We start from the raw sequence: 25859 nt of genomic DNA, 5'->3' as shown, positions 1-25859 counted from the left end.
AACTGGCTCAAAGAGTTCTGCAAAATACCTAACACATTAGAAATACAGGATGTATGTAATGCATGAATGAATAAAGTTAAGTGAGATTACTTAAATCCATCTCTAAACTTTGACAGAGGTAACAAATCAACAAGTCCTCTTTAATGCGTTGATAAACTTACACTGAGTCACATCATTTTTCCTCATCTCTAACCACATTTCTCCCACAACAACCTAGCATGTCCATTAGATGTTGCTTTATACAACCACAGAAAATTTATCTTTTTCACAACTGTATTTCCCTGTTCCTTCAAATGGTGGTTTGGCTGACCTCAATTAGATTTGTTTTGGTAAAAACAAACTACATTCAAACTCCATTAAATCAGCTAACTCCTAAAAAAAAAAAAAAAAAAAATACACAAGTAGATGAATATAAGACACCAAGATTACGTATGTAGAAACAGAAACCTTATACCAAGAACCATGTAAAGAAATAGCCACGTTATTTCCCACTTCCAATTAAATCAAGTTTTGATCCATCAGGATGGCAACGCTATACAGAACAGAAAGCCCTTGTCAACTTTCAGGCAACTGTGACAGGTTTTCTTAGACCAGCCACACTAATGATGTGAATTTACAGGATAAATTAGCTGGAGCAAAAAAGGCTATGTGAATTTCAGCTACATCACTGTGGCTGACAGTAATAGCTAAGAAGCTGCTAATAGTTTTACTTTGTGGTATTACACACAAAACTTCAAAAAAGAAATTAAACATTAGACTGCAGGTACTAACATTAAAACACCAAAAAACAAAGTAATATAGTTTTGAGTAGAAAAAGCAATACAAATTGAAACTAAAAGAAACCAAAAGGGATCTGGTTAAATGAAGCCAAATCACTCACATAAGCCCTGACTACTATATGCAAACATTTCCAGCAACACAAGAAGGTGTCAAAAGATTAGAGTAACATCAGGTATGGCTCAAGTAAGATCCATCTATACTAACAACTATCTCATATTTTCATGTTAAATATGTAAAACAAGATTATTATTCAGACATATTTTATTTGCATTACATATCACAAAGAATTTAAAATATGTCATAATTCTAGTATTCAGGATTATACTTTCAGAACTTTCAAATATACACCTTCAGAACTGGAAGAATTCTTATTTTCTGGCACAAATGCCACTTCTAAGACAAATGGTATAAAAATTTGTGATTGTACTTACTTGCTTTCTTATGTAGTAACTTGTGAGTAGCCCAACTTCCTTTAAAACATTCCTAAAACAACAAAAAAGGAAATTAGTGTCAGGCCTTCCTTAATGAGAAACATTTTAAGGAATATTGTATATAAGCAAGAGTTACGATAAACTATTTGCAAAAATCAAGACCTGTAACTTTGCAAAATAAATATTTGGAAAAAATTAAGAAATGACACCTGTTCAATATTCACTTCAAAAAGCAACCAAAACTTTACTTCAAATAAGCAAGGAACATTAGGCTAAATGTTATATAGTAGTCATAGTTATATTTCAATTTTATGTCAACAAATTATTCTGAAGTATTTCAAAAGAATCATTAGACAACCAATCACACACTGAAAAAAATTGGAAGAAAATTTTTGCAGATTCTTTTATTTACAGTAGTTAGGTTGCAAATCAGTCATACACACACACTAAAATCACCCATGTGAGTAGTTACTATGTGACACAGTCCTGAGGCCATAAGCTGTGTGAGGGAAGGGATGGTATCAAAGTTTACCACTATTGCCCAGAGCCAAGCAGAGTGCCTGGCTCTACTAGGGTTTCAGTAAATGCTTGACTGAATGATCAGAATTAATAACTAGAAAAGACTTTTCATTTAGGAAAAAATGTTCATGTAACATATTTCAGACACTAGTAAGAAGTGACAAACAAGGAAAATGAATTCAAGTAATTAATTGAATTCAAGTAAGGAACTCAAGTAATAAAGGAAAAGAATAATTCAACCAGACATAGACTTTATGTTTTGAGGTTGATGGCTTCTCCTTCAAAGAGTTCAAAGTTACGCAAATAAATTATTAAAAATGCTAAGAAAATTCACAAAGTCCTACAAATGTTTTATCTTTGTAGACATAAAACTAGTAAGACATGGACAAGAAGAAAGCCAAGAAGAAAAAAAAACACGGGAAAAAAAAAAATCCCCAGGACTATGTAGTTAATCAAATCATATTACACTAAAGCTGCCTTCTGTAAAGGCTTGCCCAAGGGACTCTGAAAGATCAGTTTCCCCATCCTTGACTAGAATCTTCATTACTTTCTCTTTATTCTTCCTGTAGCCTCCACAGCCGGCAACAGTTAAGTGAAGAAAATCCAGGTCATCCCTATCTCTACAGCCTACAACCTGAACAGATTCCAAATGTATACAAAGGTATCTACAACATTAGAGATTTTTCAGTTTTGAAGCTAAAACCGAGCTCAGTCTTTTGGGGAGATTGGGTTAGTCTGGTAAGCAGAACAATGGCACCTCAAAAATGTCTATGTCGTATTCCTCAGAATCCAAGGAATGTGTAAATATGTTAGGTTATATGACAAAAGGTGGGGTGCTGACCTCTCGTCCCTTCTCTGAGTTTTCATTAACTGAATTCATACCGCAGCAAGAAAGACTAAAGTCTGTCAACACACCTGGAAGGACTCTTCACAAACCATGTGTGATCTGCAGGCCTAAAAGACTGTCCCAGGCCACTTGTTCTTCAAGCCCATTGAGTTCCCCCTAAAAATCATTTACAATCCCCATAAAAACATCCACATTTCCCCATCTCCTTTTCCCCTAAGAACTAGGGTATAAGCATCTGTACCCCAGTGGGTTATTAGACATTCTGTGATTCTCCCCCATGCACACTAATAAATTTGTATACCATTTCTCCTATTAATCTGCTTTTTGTAAGTTGATTTTTTGGTGAACCTTCAGAGGGCAAAGGGGAAATTTTCCCTTGGGTCTTCAAAGCCATCATTAACTAATATTTTGAAATTCAGCATATACATTGAAAAGTAGCTACTCAAATAGCCATGTATTCTCCTCAGAGGATTTCAGAGTGCTTTATACTTGGTTCATGAAACATCCATCAAATTCTAGCTTTTTAACAAGAGGACTGATAGAATTATTCTCATTAAATAAGGACTTGTCTCACAAAACAGATTCATTAGCTAAGGGCTTATATTTTAAAATATATGAGCAAAAAGTAACCAAAATATTCATAATAAACACCTCTCACCTCCGTAAGGACACCGATTTTTCTCTTCCTTACTGGGGCCATGAGGCAACCAAGTCATGGTCTTCAACATCATTAATGTTGTCAAAACATTCCCACATCTCCTAAGAACTCTCTAAACCTAAATAATATTCCTTCCCTAAATCACAACTTCACTCTTTTTCTTCCTCTTATTCACCAGTAGAAGAGGAATACTCAAAATCCTGAAAGACTATCCATTCTCCGAAGAGTTAATTTCAGACTCCTTAACTGGGCAATCTTTCCCTCCTCATCTCTAACAAATGAACTAAAGACCTAACTAACCTAGATTTAGAGTTCCCCAGGCAAACACCACACTTCTCAATCTCTTCCCTTTGTACAACCTGACCTACCTAAACCTAACACTCACCAAACACTCACCGTTATAACTGTGTCCTCAGAAGCTTTACCCATTCCATTAGGTCTGTTTCAAATACTACTTTCTCTAAAAAATGTCCACACTTCACTCCACCCACAAGCTTAACATGTCACATGTACTTATTCAATACTCGCTGAAAAGCACTTTGTCTTACTCTTTATTCTCCACTTATTTAATAACACCAAGGCATTATTATAACCAGTAGGTAAAACTTCAGTTTTCAACCCAAGACAACATGCTTTTTCTTTAGCACCAACAGGAATTTACTAAATTTAGGAGCTTATGAACCCAAAATATCTGAGACAGGCCTCAGTCACTTTAGAAAGTTTATTTTGCCAAAGTTAAGGATGCACCAGTGACAGCCTCATGAGGTACTGATGACATGTGCCCAAGGTGGTCAGGGTACAGTTTGCTTTTACACATCAATCAATACATGTAAGACTTACACTGGTTCCATCTGGAAGGGTGGGACAACTCAAAGTGGGGAAGAAGCCTTCCAGGTGACAGGTAGATTTAAACATATTCTGACTGGCAATTGGTTGAAAGTGTTATTATCTGTAGCAAGGAATGTCTGGGTTAAGACAAGGGGTTATAGAGACCAAGGTTTTTACCATGCAAATGAAGTCTCCAGGTAACATAACAGGCTTCAGAGAAAATAGAATGTAAATATTTCTTATCAGACTCAAGGTCTGTGTTGATGCTAATGCTTGAAGGGCACCTCCAACTTCCACTTCCAGTCATGGCCTGAACCAGTCTTTCAGGTTAGAGTGCCCTGGCCAAGAAGGGAGAGTCCATTCAGATAGTTGCTGGGGGCCAGGGTAGGACGGCAGTTCAAATTTTATTTTTTTTGGTTTATAAGCTAAAATGGGATAGTGTGGTTCTCAGTTCTGGCTCCTCATTAAAATTCTATGGAATGCTTTTCTTTACAAATAAATAGCCATGTTATTCCCCACTTCAAATTCAATCAGAATCTCTGGGAATTTGCTACGTAGATAATTCTTATTTATTTCCAGTACTGTGAATCACTGAAGAGGAAAAAAGTCAGAGTTAAGAGAAGGTGCTCGCATTTCACTTCTAGAACAAGTCATTTCCTACTGAAACCACCACTACAAAATTATAACTCAAACAGTGAAAGAGATCTGACCTAACCAATTCTGTCTTGCTTCTAACCTCCAATCTGTCCTTGTTCATTCCTGGGCATAGGCCAAACTTGTTCATTCCTGGGCACAGGCCAAACTAACTTTGGGAGAAACTTATAGTTTAAAACAAGGGTCCCCAAACCCCAGGCCACAGACTACTACTGGTCGGTGGCCTGTTAGGAAGCAGGCTGCACAGCACAAAGTGAGCAGCAGATGGGCTGGCATTACCACATTACCGGGTGGAGCCTGAGCTCCACCTCCTGTCAGATCAGCAGTGGCATTAGATTCTTATAAAAGAGCACAAACTCTATTATGAACTGCAAATGCAAGGATCCAGGTTGTACGTTCCTTATGAGAATCTAACTAATGCTTGAAGATCTGAGGTGGAACAGTTTCACCCTGAAAACATATCCCCACCACCCCCAGGTCCATGGAAAAACTGACTTCCACAAAACTTTTCCCTGGTGCCAAACAGGTTGGGAACAACTTAAAGACAATAACAGCCCTTTCCCAAACCAAATCCTTCTTCCTGGAAACCAGACTGCCTTTGTAGGACTAACAAATTAGCCAAAAGATTAGAAATTATGTTTCAGGAGTCATGCAGCTGGAGGCTACAAGATTATGACCCTCCCCAAATCACCCCTGGGGATAACAACACTATTGTAAAACCTAAGATCAGTGCTTGAAATATTTTGCAGACCCTTCACTTGATGGATCAGGTGCCATCATCCAGATGAGTAAACTGGCTTATGTGGTCTTGTGGCCCCTACACAGGAACTGACTCGGCACAAGAGTGAGAAGTGACAATGTGCTAGCAGCCCCTGCTCTCAGCGCCTCCTCAGCCTCAGCGTCCACTCTGGCCAAGCTTGAGGAGCCCTTCAGCCTACGGCTGCACTGCAGGAGCCCCTCTCTGGGCTGGCGGAGGCCAGAGCCTGCTCCCTCTGCTTGTGGGCAGGTGTGGAGGGTGAGGCGCCGGTGAGAAATGAGGCTGCACACGGCGCTCACAGGCCAACGCAAGTTCCAGGTAGGCGCAGGCTCCGCGGGCCCTGCACTCGGAGCAGCCAGCTGGTGCTGCCGACCCCAGGCAGTGAGGAGCTCAGCACCCAGGCCAGCAGCTGCAGAGGGTACGCCGGGTCCCCCAGCACTGCCAGCCCACCCGCGCCATGCTTGAATTCTCACTGGGCCTCAGCTACCTCCCCACGGGACAGGGCTTGGGACCTGCAGCCCGCCATGCCTGAGCCCCCACATAGTGGGCTCCCACACAGCCCAAGCCTCCAGGACGAATGCCACCCCCTGCTCCGCGGTGCCCGATCCCATCAACCGCCCACGGGCTGATGAGTGCAAGCACGTGGCGTGGGACTGGCGGGCAGCTCTACCCACGGCCCTGGTGCAGGATCCACTAGGGGAAGCCAGCTGGGCTCCTGAGTCAGGTGGTGACTTGGACAACTTTTATGTCTAGCCAAAAGCATTGTATATGCACCAATCAGCACTCTGTGTCTAGCTCGGGGTTCGTGGATGCACCAATCAGCACTCTGTATCTAGCTAATCTGGTGGAGACTTGGAGAACCTTTATGTCTAGCTAAAGGATTGTAAATGCACCAATCAGCACCCTGCGTCTAGCTCAAGGTTTGTAAACGCACCAAAATCAGTACTCTATGTTTAGCTAATCCAGTGGGGACTTGGAAAACTTTTGTGCCTAGCCAACGGATTGTAAATGCACCAATCAGCACTCTGTGTCTAGCTCAGGGATTGCAAATGCACCAATCAGCACCCTGTCAAAACGGACCAATCAGCTCTCTGAAAAATGGACCAATCAGCAGGATGTGGGTGGGGCCAGATAATGTAATAAAAGCAGGCTGCCTGAGCCAGCTAGCAGCAACCCACTTGGGCCCCCTTCCACACGGTGGAAGCTTTGTTCTTTCACTCTTCCCAATAAATCTTGCTGCTACTCACTCTTTGGGTCTGCTTCGCCTTTATGAGCTGTAACACTCACTGTGAAGGTTTGCAACTTCACTCCTGAAGCCAGTGAGACCACGAACCCACCAGGAGGGACAAACAACTCTAGACATACTGCCTTTAAGAGCTGTAACTCTCACCGCAAAGGTCTGCAACTTCACTCCTGAAGTCAGCGAGACCACGAACCCACCAGAAGAAAGAAACTCCAGACACGTCCAAACATCAGAAGGAAGAAACTCTAAACACACCATCTTTAAGAACTGTAACACTTGCCGTGAGGGTCCACAGCTTCATTCTTGAAGTCAGCGAGACCAAGAACCCACCAATTCCAGACACAAGAAGATAGCTTTGACTCTTTCTGATTTCATCTCTGACCCAACCAATCAGTACTACCGACTCACTGCCCACCCCCCGAACCAAATTATCTGTAAAAACGCTGATCCCCATGTAGCTGGAAGAGCCGCAGACAAAACCCCTCAGACACCAAGTTAAAGAAGGAAGGGGTTTATTTGGACGGGAGCATTGACAAGACTCCTGTCTCAAGAGCCAAGCTCTCCGAGTGAGCAATTCCTGTCCCTTTTAAGGGCTCACAACTCTAAGTGGGTCCATGTGAGAGTGTCATGATCGATTGAGCAAGCAGGGGATAGGTGACTGGGGGCTGCATGCAACGGTAATTAGAATGGAACAGAACAGGACAGGGATTTTTACAATGCTTTTCCATACAATGTCTGGAATCTATAGATAACATAACTGGTTAGGTCAAGGGTTGATCTTTAACTACCAGGCCCAGGGCACAGTGCCAGGCTGTCTGCTTGTGGATTTCATTTCTGCCTTTAAGTTTTTACTACTTCTTTCTTTGGAGGCAGAAATTGGGCATAGGAAAATATAAGGGGTGGTCTCCTTCCTTACCCAAATGCTTGAGGAGACTGATTTGAGTAATAAAATTCCCATCTCCCACACACTGGCTCTGCATGAGTAAGTAACTCTTTCTCTATTGCAATTGCCTTGTCTTGATAAATCAGCTCTGTCTAGGCAGCGAGCAAGGTGAACCCACTGTATGGTTACACTACTTTAGCATCTATCAAATTAACCTGTGCAACTAACTCCCACCTTATTTTAGGCCCCACTGACTTGCCAAACTACAACAGCTTCACAATGTATCTCCCCGTCTTGAACCTCTCTCAAATTCTTTCCTATTCCAAACCATCCTAAAGTAGTGGCTAGAATTAACATTAAATGGTTTTCATAATGTGACCACCCATAATGTGTCCTATTACCTTAAAATCCTGTATTATCTCTTTTCCACCATCTCAAATCTAACATCAATTCATGTTGATGAGAGAGTGAGGAAATAAGCACACCATACAATGTTAGCAAGAAAGCTGAGTAGTCACCTGGTAACTACAAGGATTTGCATGTATCAAGATACAACATATATATAAATACTTACAAATACTTAATATGTAAACACATATACAAAGACAAAAAAATACTTTGACCCAGTAGCTCAATTCCAAATAGTTTAACCAAAGGAAATAATCTGACAAATGAGCAAAACATATGCAACTTAATGCTCACTATAGCATTACTTATAATTGGGAAAAATTAAAGAGAATTCAGATATACATCAATATAAAATAGGTTAAATTATGATTTAATCATGCAAATGAATCTATGCAGTCATTAGAAGTAATGAAATTAGGTCGTGCTGCTCTTGTCAGTCAACATGGAGGCAGAAGAATCGGAGACGGCCGCAACAGAACAAAGGCGCTGGAAGGGACAGACCAGACACTAGATGCAGAGGAGGAATAGGAGGAATCCAAAGAAAAGGCCTGTGGCAACAAGAAGCAGGTAGTGCCAGGTATTGTGTACCTGGGCCATATCCTACCACACTTCCGGCCCCTGCACATCAGCAACCTTCTTAGCACCTGTGGTGAGGTCAGACACGTTTTCTTTCAGGCTGAGGACTGGTTCATGAGATGTAAGAAGGCGGCAGCAGCCGCCATGGGAGGGAAAAAAAGCAGTCCTACAGCAAGGACTACAACGAGGGATGGGTGGAGTTCCGTGACAAGCACAGAGCCAAGAGCGTGGCAGCCAGTCTACACAACACGCCTATGGGTGCCTGCAGGTGTAGCCCCTTCCATTATGACCTATGGAATCTGGAGTACTTGCACCATTTCACCTGGTCCCACCACAGCGAGCGCCAGGTACACAGGCAGACAGCGCCTGAGAGCGGAGGTCCCTCAGGCCAAGTGTGAGACCGTCTTCTATCTTCAAAGTGTGGAATGGGGACAACGCTTTTTTGCTGCTGATGGGGACCTTGTTCACCCAGATGGCTCCTGGACGTTTGCCCAGCAGCCTACTGAGCAGGAACTGATGGCCCGGAAAGCAGCACAGCCAGGGGGCGTGAATGGGCTCACCTGGCAACTGCCCAGGACAAGATCCACTCCAACAAAGCACTCCTGGCCAGGATACTTGGGGCCCCGCCACCCTCAGAGAGCGTGGAAGGACCTTCCCTAGTCAGGGACTCCTGAGGGCGAGGGTGGCCCCTTCCATCTCCTGGCCCCACTCTGCTTCCTGTCTACCTCATAATAGAATGATCATGACTACCCAGGTAGACATTTTATTGTGTTTCTCAGACCAGTGTCTCTGCACTGGTGAGGGCCCAGTCTCACTGCTTTGGTGAGGGCCCAAAAGTAGAAGTTTTGTGGGCTTCCACTATTCCCCCATCTGAACTCCTGTACATGCCTGGCTAATTCATACTGTCATAATAGCATGATTATGACTATTGCATATGCTTGTTTTGTTTGACTCTTGGCTGCCTGCTGCTTGCTATAGGGTCCTCTTAAAATCCCACTTCCTGCCCCCAGGAAGGGCCTTGTAAGGGAAGGAGAAGTTCTACAAAGTTTCTTAGATCCATAAAGGATTTATCATTCCCCAGTTAAATGTTTGTATGTGTATATTCCAAGGCTGCCCCAACTTGTTCCGGAAGGTTGACACAAGGCTAAATGAGTCCCAGATCAGGATACGTGCCATTCCTTATTTGGGAACGCCTCTGACTTCTCATCACTAACTTCCTCTTTTCTTTGTCCTCTTTCCCTTCCTATTTAGGAAAGTTTTAAATTATTAGCCAACCGAGTTAAGTTTAGAGTGTGAGGTCCCATCCCAGCCGATGGGAATGAGGCACAGCCATCGGGGATTGCATCAGGATGTAAAGGTTATAAATGTTCCCGTCTCCTTTGTCCGGTGTGTTCTCATGGCTGGACTGCTGGGGAGTGCACCCTTTCTGCAGAAAGTAAACTAGCCTTGCTGAGAGATCCTTTGTCTCGGAGTTGATTTCTTTACATCGAACTCCTGTGCCCATAAATTTCGTGGCCTGTAGAGGGACACTGTTTCCCCTCCGGTCTTTGGTCCTCTCTTGTGGGGAGGCGCCCAACCATCCTGTTGCGGCAGCCCCAGGGAGATAGCCAGGGCTTACCTGCTGCGAGGAATACATTTGGATTCTCAGCAATGCAGGGGACAAGGAGAAACTTTTAAAATCGTGGGACCACGAGACCTCGTGCGTGAGCCAAGGTAGGAAAAACTGTTAGAAGGTGGCAAACTACTTCTTTAGTGGTCCTTCCTTGAGGGAATATGTGTGATGTATGTGAGTGAATGATTGCGGTTGAGAGAAAGTGACTGTAAGACGAGTGTGGATTATCTTCAGGACAGGGAACAGAGGGGAGAAAGTTATCTCCAGGGAACTGAGAATACAGGCAATAAGAAACTAAGGCTAAAAAGGGGAAGGCTAATCCCAGGGGAAAAGGAGGAAATACATTTGAGCAGACAAGATACCTCTGAGCTGGAGGATCTAGGGGATTGAGTCTACTGGGAAAAAGTCTCACCCAATATGCGGAATACTTCTAGTAGGCCTGGAACTGGAAACCAGGTCAGAGATGAAGGAGGCAAGAAAGACTGAATCCCTCCTCATAGTCCTTCAGGACTTATGCTTACACATTGTAAAGAAAATGAAAGGACTAAACATAAGAAAAAGCAACTAATGATCAAGTATTGTTGCTTTCTGTGGACCCAAGAACCAATTTTAAATCCTGCTGTTTTCTGGCCAAAGTATGGCTCAAATGAAGACTGGGTCTGCCAGCTTCTAAAACTCTATGTTAATAGCAAGAGTCCTATGTCTTCAGAAGAGATAGACTATGCCATGTGCTGGCAGCAGGGGCCAGTTTCTCTTTATCCCCTAAGGGACCTGAAGAAAGGGATGGAGGAGGGTAAAAAGAGAATATCCAGTAGGATCCCCTAAACCATCTTCCTCCATTTCTAGTCCCGCCTCCTCCTCCTCAGGCTCCGTAGGCAGAAGCCTCTGATCTCTCCTTAAAAAGAGGGCTTGAGAGAGAGAGAACAATGTAGAAGGAATATTCAAAAATGTCCCTTTCCCTGTGCTTCCAAAAAGCCAGCTTTTCAGCTCTTCCCTCTAAAGGAAGTGCCACAGGGTAGGGGCGCAATTGGATTCTTGAACGCCCCTTTAACCCCCTCTGAAGTCCGAGGTCTAAAGAAAGGGCTTAAGCCTTTGCTAGATGACCCAGAGAGAGTAGTAGAGCAAACTGACCAGTTTTTAGGTCCCAAACTATATACTTGGACTGAATTAATGTCAATCCTGGGTATCCTCTTTTCCTTTTTTTTTTTCCTTTGAGACGGAGTCTCGCTCTATGGTCCAGGCTGGAGTGCAGTGGCACAATCTCGGCTCACTGCAAGCTCCGCCTCTCAGGTTCACGTCATTCTCCTGCCTCAGCCTCCCAAGTAGCTGGGACTACAGGCGCCCGCCACCACACTCAGCTAATTTTTTGTATTTTTAGTAGAGACAGGGTTTCACCGTGTTAGCCAGGATGGTCTCGATCTCCTGACCTTGTGATCCGCCTGCCTCGGCCTCCCAAAGTGCTGGGATTACAGGCGTGAGCCACTGCATCCGGTTGGTACACTCTTTTCAAAGGAAGAGTGAAACATGATCCGTAGAGCTGCTATGGGGACCTGGGAACGTGATAACCCTACTGGTCAAAATATTCCAGCAGCAAATGTTACATTTCCTGCTCTGGATGCACAATGGAATAATAATAATGCTGTTCACCAGGAGAATATGAGGGATCTACAAGAATTAATTATAAAAGGTATCAAGGAGTCTGCACCCAGACCCCAAAACCTCACTAACGTCTTTGATGAACAAGAGAAAGATGAGGAACCTATGCACTTTTTAGACGGACTAAGGGAGCAGATGAGAAGGTACACTGATATAGATCCTGACAGTACACTAGGACAAGGTATGTTAAAATTACATTTTGTTACCAATAGTTGGCCAGATATTGCAAGGAAGCTATAAAAGATAGAGAGGTGGAAAACTCGGTCAACTGAAGAACTTTTAGAAGCAGCACAGAAAGCATACATGAGAAGGGATGAAGACAGATAAAAATAAAAGGCAAAAATTTTTTGGCAGAGTTCACCAGGACCAAATATACCTGGGATGAGATTTTGACCAGCGCCCACGGGGGCCATCGCATAGACAGTTAGGGGGCAAGGTCGAAATGGAACATGGGAAGACCATAGCATGTGTCATAAAAGTTGGAGATGTAGAGCAGATGAAGAGAAATCAAAACAAAGGAGCTCCAGAAGAGAACAAGAAGGGGGACAGGATAGGTATCATAAACGTGGAAAACTGGGCCATTTTAAGAAAGAATGTCCTGAGCTAAAGGCCACAGACGAAATTCCATGCCAACCTTTAGAGAGGAAGAACAGGGGAGTCAGGGGCTCTTTCTTTTCCACCTTGATTCCCACCAAGAGCCCTTGATAAATTTAGAGGTGGGACCAAACCATGAACTAATAACATTCCTCATTGGTTCTGGAGCAATTTGTTCTCCCTTATGCTTTTCTCCAAGTGGCCTAAGCTGTTCTCCAGAAGAGCTACTAGCATCTGGGGTGAAAGGAGAGAGGTTTAAGGCCAAAATCCTAGAAGATACAGAAGTCAGATAGAAAAATCGGGCAGCTAATATTCAATTTCTATTATTTCCTGAAGCAGGCACTAATTTGTTAGGAAGAGACTTAATGCTAAAGTTAGGTCTTGGACTGCAAGTAGGGCCAAAGGGGTTCATAACCTTCCCTCTCTCCACCTGCTAACTACCACTGAGGAGAGGAAAATCCATCCGGACTTATGGTCAAGAGAAGGAAACCAAGGGAGGTTACAGATTCCCCCGACATAAATACATTTAAAGGTTCCAAGGGGCAGCAGCCCAGAGGAAGCAATACCTGATTTCCTTGGAAGGCCAGGTAGGACTAAAACCTGTGACTGAAGGCCTTATTAAAGATGAACTTTTAGAGCCTTGCATGTCTCCGTATAATACCCTTATCCTACCTGTCAGGAAGCCTGATGGATCCTACCGATTAGTATAAGATCTCAGAGTTATAAATGAAATAGTTCAAACCACTCACCCTGCTATGCCAAATCCATATACTAACCTTAGTAAAATTCCGTAAAGTTATCAATGGTTTACTGTAATAGACTTAAAGGATGCTTTCTGGGCATGTCCTTTGGCTGAGGACAGCCGAGATCTATTCACATTCAAATGGGAGGACCCCCATACAGGACAGAAGCAGCAGTACCAGTGGATAGTACTGCCCCAGGATTTGCGGATTCACCAAATATTTTTACTCATGCTCTAGATGGCATTATGAGCGAGACAGACACTCCACCACATTTACATTTAATCCTATATATGGATGACATACTTGTATCTGGAGAAGATATAGAAAAAGAAAGTCAATACTCTGTGTATTTCCTGAATCACTTATACTCTAAGGGACTGCAGGTCTCCAAAGAAAAGCTCCAATATGTAGAACCAGAAGTTAGATATTTAGGTCATCTAATTAGCATGGGCAAAAGGAGAATAGGACCTGAACAGGTCAAGGGAAAGGTCTCCCTGCCCCTGCCTCAAACAAAACAGGAACTTACAAAATTTCTGGGATTGATTAGATACTGTAGATTATGGATTGATTCTTATGCATTAAGAAGTAAATTGCTATATGAGAAATTAACTAAAAATGGGCCAGACCTGCTTATAAGGACTTCTGATGAAGTAGACCAAACGAATGAAAAGCATGATTGGTATCCGCCCCTGTCTTAGCCCTGCCTTCTTTAGAAAAACCCTTTCATCTTCTTGTTAACATAGACAGTGGAGTGGCCCTTGGAGTACTCACTCAAGAACGTGGAGGCCACCAGCAACCAGTTGCCTTTCTGTCCAAAGTCTTAGATCCAGTTGCCAGTGGGTGTCCCCAGTGCATCCAGTCTGTGGCAGCCACTGCCATATTAGTGGAAGAAAGCAGAAAGATTACCTTTGGGGGATACTTAACAGTAAGTACACCCCTTGAGGTCAAAGTCATCCTAAATCAAAAAGCAGAAAGCTAGCTGACTGACTCTAGGATTTTAAAGTATGAGGCTATCCTATTAGAAAGAGATGATCTAACTATAACCACTGACAGTTCACTCAACCCTGCCGGATTCTTAACAGGGAATCCATTGCTGCAGACAGAGCATTTGTGTCCAGATTTAATTAATTATCATACCAAGGTTCGACCAGACCTATCTGAAACCCCTTATAAAACAAGACAACATTTGTTCCTAGATGGGTCCTCTCAGATGTTTGATGGAAACAGGCACAGTGGATATGCTGTGGTGGATGGAGAAACTCTTGAGGAAATTGAATCAGGGCAATTATCTGATACCTATTCCGCCCAAGGCTGTGAACTATTTGCTCTCAGTCAGGCCCTTAAATATCTAGAAAATGAGATAGGAATCACTTACACAGACGCTAAGTACGCTTTTGGGGTAGCGCATACATTTGGAAAAATTGGGACAGAAAGAGGCCTGATGAACAGCCAAGGTCGAGAGCTTGCTCATGAGTCATTAGTGACTTGTGTTTTAAATAATCTCCAGCTACCAGGAGAAACAGCAATTGTACATGTCCCTGGACACCAGCATGACTTTTCATTTGAAAATAGAGGTAATAATCCTGCAGATCAGGTAGCCAAAAGAGCAGCAAGGGCTGTGAAACAAATATTTCATCTAACTCCCTGCCTTCTCTCCCCCAAATTAGCTACTTTCTCTTTCGCCTAAAAGGAAAAACTGAGCGAAATGTGGGCTAAAGAAAATACAGAAGGGAAATGGATTCTCCCAGATCAGAGAGAGATGCTCTCCAAACTCCTTATGAGAGAAGTTCTGTCCCACTTACACCAAGGAACGCACTGGGGCCCTCAGGCCCTATGTGACGCTGTCCTCAGTCTACGGATGTACTGGGATCTATACCCTGGCCAGACAGGTCACTGACAGCTGCATTATCTGTAAGAAAACTAATAAGCAGGCCCTAAAGAAACTACTTCTAGGAGGAAAAACACCTAGGCTGAGACCATTCCAAAGTGTTCAAGTTGATTACACCGAAATACTGCCAGTAGGCTGACTAAAATACCTATTAGTGATAGTAGACCATCTCACTCATTGGGTAGAGGCCACTCTTTTCTCAAAGGCCACTGCCAGTAATGCAGTAAAGGCTTTAATTGAACATATTATACGATAGTTTGGATTAATAGAAAATGTTGACTCAGATAATAGGACCCACTTTACGGCACACATTATTACAAAACTGGCCCAGGTGCTGGACACAGAATGGGACTACCATATTCGTTAGCACCCCTCCTCCTCCGGGAAAGTAGAAAGAATGAATCAGACTCTTAAAAGTCATCTAACTAAATTTTAGAGACTCGCCCACCATGGACCAAATGCCTCCCTATTGCTTTATTCAGAATCGGGAAAGCTCCCCGAAGAGATATACGTTCATCCCCCTGTGAAATGTTATATGGATTGCCTTGTTTGCATTCCTCAGCTGATGTGACTACCTTTGAAACCACAGATCAGTTCCTTAGAAAATACATATTTGGGCTCTCCTCTACTTTTTCTTCCCTTAAAACCAAAGGTCTTTTAGCACAAGCACCACCCTTGGAATTCCCAGTACACTTGCATTAGCCTGGAGACCACGTCTTCATAAGGGATGGAAGGAAGGAAGGCTCGAGCCAATCTGAGAAGGACCCTACCTCGTGTTATTGACCACCAAAACCGCAGTTCACGCTGCCGAGAAGGGGCAGACCCATCACACTTGAGTCAAGAAAGTGTCGACACGCAGAATTCTGGGCTGTCGTCCCCGGGCTAAGTCCCACCAAGTTAAAATTAAGAAGAACCTAATATACCTTTGTTTCTATTTTTCTTTCTTTCCTCTCACTATCTCTCATTTTATTATTAACATAACTAGATTGGAATCGCCTCAAGTGATACCCTTTGACACTTGTCTAGTGACACTATGCAGGGACCTACATAACCAAAAACAATTAGCCTCCTCAGAAAAATATTTATGTCCTGGTCCCCCAATTAATCTAACAGTCTCTCACTCCCATAGATGCGATCAATTACGGCGAAGACACCGCTTCTTCATTCCCACCGAATGGCAGCCTTGCAGCAGTTGGAATGATGTTCTACAGACCACTCAATACAGAGGCTGGACCTCTCTACAGGAGGGGTTTGTACTGAGCTTAGGCCTAATCTTTATTTTACCAAAGGAAGCACTTCCCCTGATTGCAAGCTTTGTCAGTGTAACCCTTTTCTTATTTCTATTGCTGATTCAACTAATATTGATAATCAGCCAGCTATCAGCCATCTCTATGGTACTGGGGCAAATGTCAACAGGAAGGATCCTATAGGCATGTTTCAAATACGCCTTCTCCCTCCTCCTCCTTTCCCTTCTCCAACCCCAGTAGTCTTGGCTTTAAATCAAACTTTTATTATCCTGATTAGTCCCTTACTAAATGATAAGACAAAAGCATCAGTAGTACAAGTAAATGACTTAAAGCAGTCTTTAGCTATTGAGACAGGGTATCAAGATGCAAATGCCTGGTTAGAATGGATTAAATATTCTGTCCGCAGTCTAAACAAAAGCGACTGTTAAACTTGTGCACACGGTAGGCCAGAGGCCCAGACTGTCCCCTTTCCACTTAAGTGGTCTTCACATGCGACAGATTTGGAGTGTGTGGTAGCTCTCTTTCAAGATTCTACAGCCTGGAATGATGAATCTTGCCAAGCTCTCTCTCTGCTATATCCTGCAGAGAGATACAACACCCTGCAGGTCAGCCCCTGAGGGCCATTCAGCCTCCATCTTCCAGGGTAAAGCTTGCCTCATGCCTCTCACGGCAGGAGAACTCAATATTCCTTGGAAATTTCACAGGAATGCAAGGAGGTAAGGCACTTCTAAGAGCTAACCCATCAGGCCTCCATCAGCCATCCTCAAGTGGGACATATGGTGGCATTGTGGGAGGGCACTTACTGGATACTCCACCGTATAACTGGAGTGGTACTTGCACTCCAGTCCAATCGCCTATCCCTTTTACCCTGGCATTTCACCGACAAAAAAAGGAAACGCCCCAGCACCAACATGCTAGAAGAGCTCCTTATGGATCCTTTGATCCTCTTATCTACCTAGAAGCAACAGGTGTTCCAAGGGGGGTTCCTGATGAATTTAAGGTCAGAGATCAGATAACTACTAGATTCAAGTCAACATTATTTTGGTGGGTCAGGATAAACAAAAATGTAGACTGGATAAGCTATATTTACTATAATCAACGATGATAAGTTAACTACACCAAAGACGTGGTTAGGGGAACTACAGATCAATTAAGATCTACCAGCCAAATGACACAGGAAAACAGAAAACCCAGTGCTGCACATTCATTTTGAATAACACGGCCCCAGACAGAAGTATAACAAGAGCCCTAGAGGGACTTGCTGCTTTATCAAACGAGCTAGCTAAGAACTCTGGCATAAATAACCTGTCTCTAGCTGGTTAGAAAACTGGTTTGGAAATTGGAAAGATACCCCAACCTCAATCCTCACTTCCTCAATAACTGTGTTAGGTATACTTCTACTTGGGGGACGTTGTGTTATACCCTGTATTCAAGGGCTTATACAAAGGCTCATCAGTACAACCCTTAATCTATCCTCTGCCTCTCCCCAACCCTATTTGGAAAGGTTGCTTTTATTAGGGGATCAAGCCAAACAACAAAGTAGAGACTTGCTAGACAAGTTTGAAGAATTGTAAAACAAAAAGAGGAGGGAATTGTAAGGAATGGAGAAGTTCTTCAAAGTTTCTTAAATCCATAAAGGATTTATCATTCCCCAGTTAAATGTTTGTTTGTGTATATTCCAAGGCTGCCCCAACTTGTTCCGGAAGGTTGACACAAGGCTAAATGAGTCCCAGATCAGGATACGTGCCATTCCTTATTTGGGAACGCCTCTGACTTCTCATCACTAACTTCCTCTTTTCTTTGTCCTCTTTCCCTTCTTCCTATTTAGGAAAGTTTTAAATTATTAGCCAACCGAGTTAAGTTTAGAGTGTGAGGTCCCATCCCAGCCGATGGGAATGGGGCACAGCCATCGGGGATTGCATCAGGATGTAAAGGTTATAAATGTTCCCATCTCCTTTGTCCAGTGTGCTCTCATGGCTGGACTGCTGGCGAGTGCACCCCTTCTGCAGAAAGTAAACTAGCCTTGCTGAGATCCTTTGTCAGTATTGATTTCTTTACAAGATCAAACTCCCGTGCCCAACAGCCTTTATTTCCAACTAGGGGAATAATGCCTAGTCCAGGTAATCTTTTTCTGTTTAGCAGTCACAGGTGAGGGTGGTATTAGCATCTTTTTTATGTAGAAAAAACTGACAGTTAATGGGGTGGTCTCAGTTGGGAAGAAATAATTTCTTCCAAATGTATTTATAGAAAATAAAAATATTTTTATAAAAGAAGTAATGAAATTAATCTTACACATGCAAAGAAGTCTACAATGTCTTAGGTTTAAAAAAAAAATAGGTAAGTTAGAAAAGTGAAAAATCCAAAAATATGTGGAAATGAAACATACTCTCAATCCAATGGGTCAAAGAAAAAGTCGCAAGGGAACTTCTACACAAATAAAAACAAAAACATATCCCATAAGTTTTGCATACCAAACCTTATGGAATGCATAGTAAGAACCTTGGTCTTCACAATCCCTTATGTTAATCCAGACACTCCTTTCTATTAATTCCAGGCCCCTAGATAATAACTTGCCTCTTTCAACCAACTGCTAATCAGAAAATCTTTCTGAACCCACCTATGACCTGGAAGCCCCCACTTCAAGTTGTCCCACCTTTGCGGACCAAACTCGTGCACACCTTGCATGTACTGATTAATGTTTGCCTGTAACTTCTGTCCCCCTAAAATGTATAAAATCAAGCTGTAACCCAACCACCTTGGGTACATGTTTTCAAGAACTCTTGGGGCTGTGTCATAGACCTTGGTCACTCTTACTTGGTTCAGAATAAACTCCTTTAAATCCTAAAAAAAAAAAAAAAAAACTTATGGGATACAGCCAAAGATGTCTCAAAACGAAAGTCTACAGCTGTAAACATATACACTAAAAAAGAAACACCTCAGCCAGGTGTGGTGGCTCATGCCTGTAATCCCAGCACTTTGGGAGGCCAAGGCAGGGCGGATCACCTGAGGTCAGGAGTTCGAGACTAGCCTGGCCAACATGGTGAAACTCTGTCTCTACGGAAAATACAAAAATTAGCCGGGCGTGGGGGCAGACGCCTGTAAGCCCAGCTACTCGAGAGGTTGAGGCAGAAGAATTGCTTGAATCCAGGAGGCAAAGGTTGCAGTAAGCCAAGATCGTGCCACTGCACTCCAGCCTGGGTGACAGAGCAAGACTCTGTCTTAAAAAAAAAAAAAAAATTCACATTAACAACCCAACTTTTACCTCAAGAACTAGAAAAAGAAAAAAAGATAAAACCTAAGGCTAACAGAATAATAAATATTAGAAACTAATAGGCAATAAGGAAGACTGAGGTGGAAGGACTGCCTGAGGCCAGGAATGCAAGACCTGCCTGGACAACATAACAAGACCCCATCTGTACCCAAAAAAACAAAAACAATGAAAAGAAAAAAAGTGGCCAACCCTTAGCTAGATTACCAAAGAAAAAAAGAGATAAGACTCAATAACTAAAAAGGAGGAGAGAAAACTTGCAAGCTCATTCTTTTTTTTTTTTTTGGATGGAGTTTCACTCTTGTTGCCCAGACTGGAGTGCAACAGAGCGATCTCTGCTCAACGCAACCTCCGCCTCCTGGGTTCAAGCAGTTCTGCCTCAGCCTCCCGAGTAGCTGGAATTACAGGCATGTGCCACCACACCTAGCTAATTTTGTACTTTTAGTAGAGACAGAGTTTCTCCATGTTGGTCAGGCTGGTCTCGAACTCCCAACCTCAGGTGATCCACCTGTCTCAGCCTACCAAAGTGCTGGGATTACAGGCGTCAGCCACCACACCCAGCCCAAGTTCATTCTTTGAAACCAGCATTACCCTTATACCAAAGCCAGATACAGATTAAAGACCAGTATCCCTTATAAATATTGATGCAAAATCTTGAACAACAGTAACAAATGAATTCAACAGCACACTGAAAGGACTATACACCATGACCAAGTGGAATTTATTCCAGGAATGCAAGAATATTCGAAAACAAAAATCAATTTAATATATCACATTAACAGAATGAAGGATAAAAATCACATAATCATCTCAATTGATTCAGAAAAACCGTCTGACAAGATCTGATACTCCTTCAAAATAAAGACACTCAACAAACTAGGAATACATAAAACTACCTCAACATAACAAAGCTCATATACAAGATGCCCATAACTAACATCAAACTCAATGGTGAAAGACTGAAAGCTTTTCATCTAAGTCCACGAACAAGATAAAGATGCCAGCTCTCATCACTTCTACTCAACATTGTATTGGAAGTCCTAGCCAGAGCAATTAGCCAAGAAAAAGAAATAAAAGGCATCCGAATTAAAAAGGGAGTAGTAAAATTATCTCTGTTCACAAATGACATGATCTTATACATGTAGAAAACCTCAAAGATTTCATTAAAAAAAAAAACTGTTAGAGCTAATAAACTAAAGTTGCAGGATAATCAACACACAAAAATCAGTTGCAATTCTATACACTAACAATGAATAATTTTAAGATAAATTAAGGAACAATTCCATTTACAATAGCATTAAAAATAAAATACCTAGAAATAAACCTAAACTAAGGAGGTTAAAAGACTTGTACACTGCAAACTACAGTACATCGCCAAAAGAAAGTAAAGACAACACAAATAGACATCCCATGTTCATGGATCTGAAAACTTGTTATGGTTAAGATGTCAATGTTACCCAAAGCAGTTTACAGATTCAACGCAATCCTTACCAAAATCCCAAAGGCATATTTTGCAGAAATTGAAAAAAATTCTAAAATTCATATGAAATCTCAAGGGACCCAAATAGCCAAAACAATTCAGAAAAAGAGCAAATTTGGAAGACTCACACTTCCTGATATCAAACACACTACAGAGCTGTAGTAATGAAAACAGTGTAATACTGGCATAAAAACAGATACACAGACAAATGGAACAGAATCCAGAAATTAATTCTTGTGTATTTGGTCATATGTGTTTTTTGGGGTTTTTTGTTTGTTTGTTTTTTAGAGATGGGGTCTCACCTTGTCACCTAAGCTGGAGTGCAGTGGCACAATCATAGCTCACTGCTGCCCCAAACTCTTGGGGCTCAAGGGGTCCTCCTACCTCAGCCTCCCAAGTAGTTGGCACTACAGGCACATGCCAACACGCCTGGCTAATTTTTGTATTCTTTGTAGAGACAGGATTTCATCATCTTGCTCAAACTGGTCTTGAATTCCTGGGCTCAAGCAATCCTCCAGCTTCAGCCTCCCAAAGTGCAGGGATTACAAGTGTGAGGCACCACACCTGGCCTCGGATGATTTTTGACAAGGGTGCCAATAGACAAAGAATAGTCTCTTCAATAAACACTGTTGGGAAAACTGGATCCAAGTGCCAAAGAATAAAGTTGTGCCCTTGTCTTAACCATATATAAAAATTAACTAAAAATGGAGTAAAGACCTGAACATGAGACCCAAAACTATAAAACTCCTAGATGAAAATGTACAGGAAATGGGGAAATACTTTATGACAATGGACTAGGCAATGACTGTTTGGATATGACACCAAAAGCACAGGCAATTAAAGTAAAAACAGACAGATGAGATTACTCAAACTTAAACACTTTTGTTCATCAAAGGACACAATCAACAGAGTAAAAGGCAACCGATGGAATAGGAGAAAAGATTTGCAAATAAGATATCTGGTGATGGGTTGATATCTAGGTTATATTTTAAAACTCCTTCAACGTAACATCAAAAAATGAATTAAACCAATTTTAAAAATGGGCAAAGGACTTAAACAGACATTTCTCCAAAAATGATATATACTAGCCAACAGGCATACGAAAGGTGCTCAACATCACTAATCATCAGAAAAATGCAAATCAAAACCCCTATGAAATATCAGTTCATACCCATTAGGATGATTACTACGAAAAAAGCAAAACAGAAAAGAACAAATGTTGGTGGGGATGTGGAGAAATCAGAACCCTTGCACACTGTGTTGGAACTGTAAAACAATCCAACTACTACAGAAAACAGAATGATTGCTCCTCAAAAAACTAAAACAAATAATCGTGTGATCCAGCAATCCCACTTCTGGGTATATGTTTAAAAGAACTGAAAGCATGGTCTCAAGGAGATATTTGCACTCTCATGTTCATAAGCACTATTTACAATAACCAACAGGTAGAGATAACCCAAATGTCCATCAAGAGAAGAATGGATAAATACAACATGCGGTACACATAAAATGAAATACTATGCAGCCTTACAAAGGAAACCCTGTTCCAGGCTACAACATGAGGGAACTCTGAGGGCATTAAGTGAAATCAGCCAGTCACTAAAAAACAAATATTGTGTAATTCGACTTATAAGAGGTATCTAAAATAGTCAAATTCATACAAAAAGTAGAATAGTAGTTACCAGGGGTTTGGGAAACAGGAAAAACAAGAGTTGCTGTTTCAGGGGTATGGAGTTCAGTTCTGCAAAATGAAAATGTTCTAGAGCTCTGTTTCACAATGTAAATATGCTTAACACTACTGAACTACACACATAAAAATATTTAAGACAGTAAAGTTAAATGTGTTTTTTGTAACAAATTTTTAAAAGATATGTAAAAAATGGTAAATTACAAAACCGTATAGGTGTATATAATGCAGAACAAAAATTCTATTTTATTTTGAAAGAAAAAAACAACAGCTAACATTTGAGATTTTACTATATAACAAGCACTGATTAGGCAGAGAATTAATCCTCACAACACCATCACATTTATCACAGATATCTCATTTTACAGATAAGAGAGCTGAGGAACAGATTAACATGTCCAAAAAACACAGAGGTAATTAATGGCAAGTACAGGTTTTGAATGCAGGCCCTCTTAAGACAGCATCCATGTTCTTAACCTGTATATAATACATATGTAAAAGTCTGGAAAGATAAGAAACCAAACAATGCTTTGGTCTTAGGATGCTAGAATTATGATAGTTTTCACTTAACACACCTCTGTTTTAAATTTCTGCAAAGATTATGTACTCCTTTTTATAATAAAATATTTAAAAGGAAATATTTACATTTTGGAAAAAAATATTCAACTGAACAGCAAGGCCTCTATCCCTACTAACAATCATTTCATTTCCTTATATTTCTTGGACTCTTCCTTAAAGCTGCTAATCTACTGGCTACTACCTACATGCCTCAGCTTGCTCCTACTTCCATAAACACATCCTTTCCCTGCAGAGAATGTCCTCTCCTTCACCTTAATATATACCGTTCTATTTACCTACTCATCTATTTGATTTTCACCTATTTATCAAAATTCAGTTCTTAATTCCTTCATGAGGCCTTTCAGAGCCTGTCTTTACCTAGTCCATCGTTCAGCTACTTAGTGCACTGCTTTTAAAAACTGTTCTTTAGCTGTTTTATCTGTGTCCTCCACATCAGCAGTGTTCCTTGAAGATGTCACTACCACTTCTTCTAAAGGTGAGGACATTACAGGAGAAAGCATACCTAGCACTCAGATCTAGATTTCTAAAAACATTCCTCCCAGAAACCAGGGCTGCTTAGAAACAAGACTGACTGCAGATCTGGGGTTGGGAAAGTATAAGGGAATGTGTTTTATCATATGCCAGAGAGCTAGGAAGCAATCAAGAGAGTAGTGGAGGAGACTCAAAAGGATATAGAAGCAACTTTAAAGGTGATAACACTAATCAAATTTGAGACAATTTGAACATGAAAAAGAAAACAATACAAAGGTCGTAATTGAAAACAACAAACATTTGCAACTACTGGGAAGTGCCCAGTACACAACCATTTCTATCTTCTTAGTAGGAATGGTGGAACGTAGCTCATTCATCATTTGATGAGAGAAAACTCTTTCTTACAGGAAAAAAAAAAAATCAGCTATTAAATGACAGAATTAGGGAGAAAATCACCATGTGCAACCTCCACTGAAATAATTATCAGGTAACGATCATCGTGATGCTAAAACTACTCAGAGAAAGATTGTTAAGAAAATGCATATTCTCCAAGTGCCAGAATATGATCCCACAGATTAAATGCCAATTGTGAGGTTAAAAAGAAGCACCTGTGCAATCAATGGTGCTCTGCTAGGAACAGAACCACCAGTCACTCTGTGCCTCCTGATGTGATGAAATGTGAAGTGGGTAACATCACCTGTGAGTCCTGTCAACAGCATTTCACAGTCAGGCGCAGTGGCTCACACCCGTAATCCCAGTACTTTGGGAGGCCGAGGCAGGCAGATCACTTGAGCCCAGGAGTTAGACAGCAGCCCGGGAAACATAGGGAGAGCTCCACAGCTACAAAAAGTACAAAAATTAGCCAGGCATGGTGGCATGCCTGTGGTCCCAGCTACTCTGGAGGCCAAAGCAGGAGCATTACTTGAGCCCCGGAGGCTGTAGTGAGCCATGATCGCACCACTGCACTGTAGCCTGGGCAGGTTTTTTTTTTTTTAGAACCTGTCGAAAAAAACAAAAAGTGTTTCACAAATCTAACAAAGCAGTCGGGTTTCTGGCTTACAGAAACCACAGGGGACAAAAGAACAACTTAAAGACACTCTGAGGAAACAATCAGTTAATAAAAAATGTGTAATATTCTACAAGACAATTGACTAGCCTCTTCAAAAAGTTAGTATCATGAAAGTAAGATGAGGACTATTCTAAATTAAGTGACATGACAGCCAAATGCTGTATTTGTGCTTGATAGGTTCCTGATTCTACAACCAAAAAAGCAAAACAAACAAAAAAGCTTTTATGGATGACATCTGGGAGATAATTGAGAAATTTAAGTAAGATTGGCCTATTAGATGAAATCAGAGAATTCCTATTAATCTTCTTAGGTATAATAATGGTATTATAGTTAAGAATGCCCTTGTCATTAGAAAATGCTTGTTCAATATTTAACAGATTCAGTGTCGTTTTGTGTGTCTTATTTCCAAAATGTTTCAACAAATACACATATACACACACACCCAATACACACACAAGCACACATAAATAAAACAAATACAGCAATATGTTAACTTCGGTGATGAGTATACTGCAATTATACTATATTCTTCTTTAAACTTTTCTATTTGTTTGAATTTTTTCACAATAAAAAGCTAGACAAACTCAGTAAAATTATTAAAAAATTCAAGGAAAACATAGTTCCTTGTCTATAACTTTCACTAGCACTTCACTGTTACCTTTTTTCCCGTACTTCCTGTCTATATAAGAATAACATAAGCCCCTTGAAGACAGTTAAACTCTTTTAAATTTTTGCAAGTGTACTGATGCAAATAGCCCAGTAAACACTGCTGTTCATGAGTTCATACACAACTCCGGACTGGCAAAAATAAAGTCTGTTAACGACAAGTCCTAGCTAGCATATGAAACAACACAAACTCTCTGTAAGTACAACCACTTTTGTCTTTTGTTTAATGCTAAAGTCTGAGATTTTAGTGCAGTCATCCGAGTATGTACACTGCATTAAATATGAAGTTTCTTATCCCTCACCCCCAGCCCGCCC

The 25859-nt window shown here is 41.5% G+C and overlaps 1 protein-coding gene and 1 pseudogene across 2 annotated transcripts in view; one reads left to right on the top strand and one right to left on the bottom strand.

Moving 5' to 3' along the window:
* Window positions 1-25859, bottom strand: part of METAP1 (methionyl aminopeptidase 1) — an 85878-nt gene that overhangs the window by 50594 nt on the left and 9425 nt on the right. For both annotated transcript variants that reach the window (XM_037990136.2, XM_007999349.3), the window contains exon 2: window positions 1212-1263. In XM_037990136.2, the coding sequence (XP_037846064.1) occupies window positions 1212-1263 (52 nt within the window). The remainder of the gene's footprint in view (window positions 1-1211; window positions 1264-25859) is intronic.
* Window positions 8451-9792, top strand: LOC103236020 (activator of basal transcription 1 pseudogene; annotated as a pseudogene).

Source organism: Chlorocebus sabaeus, chromosome 7 (assembly GCF_047675955.1).
Source record: "Chlorocebus sabaeus isolate Y175 chromosome 7, mChlSab1.0.hap1, whole genome shotgun sequence".
In the NCBI taxonomy this organism is placed as follows: domain Eukaryota; kingdom Metazoa; phylum Chordata; class Mammalia; order Primates; family Cercopithecidae; genus Chlorocebus; species Chlorocebus sabaeus.
The sequence above is the reverse complement of the archived record's forward strand: the minus strand, read 5'-3'. Positions and strand labels throughout refer to the sequence as shown.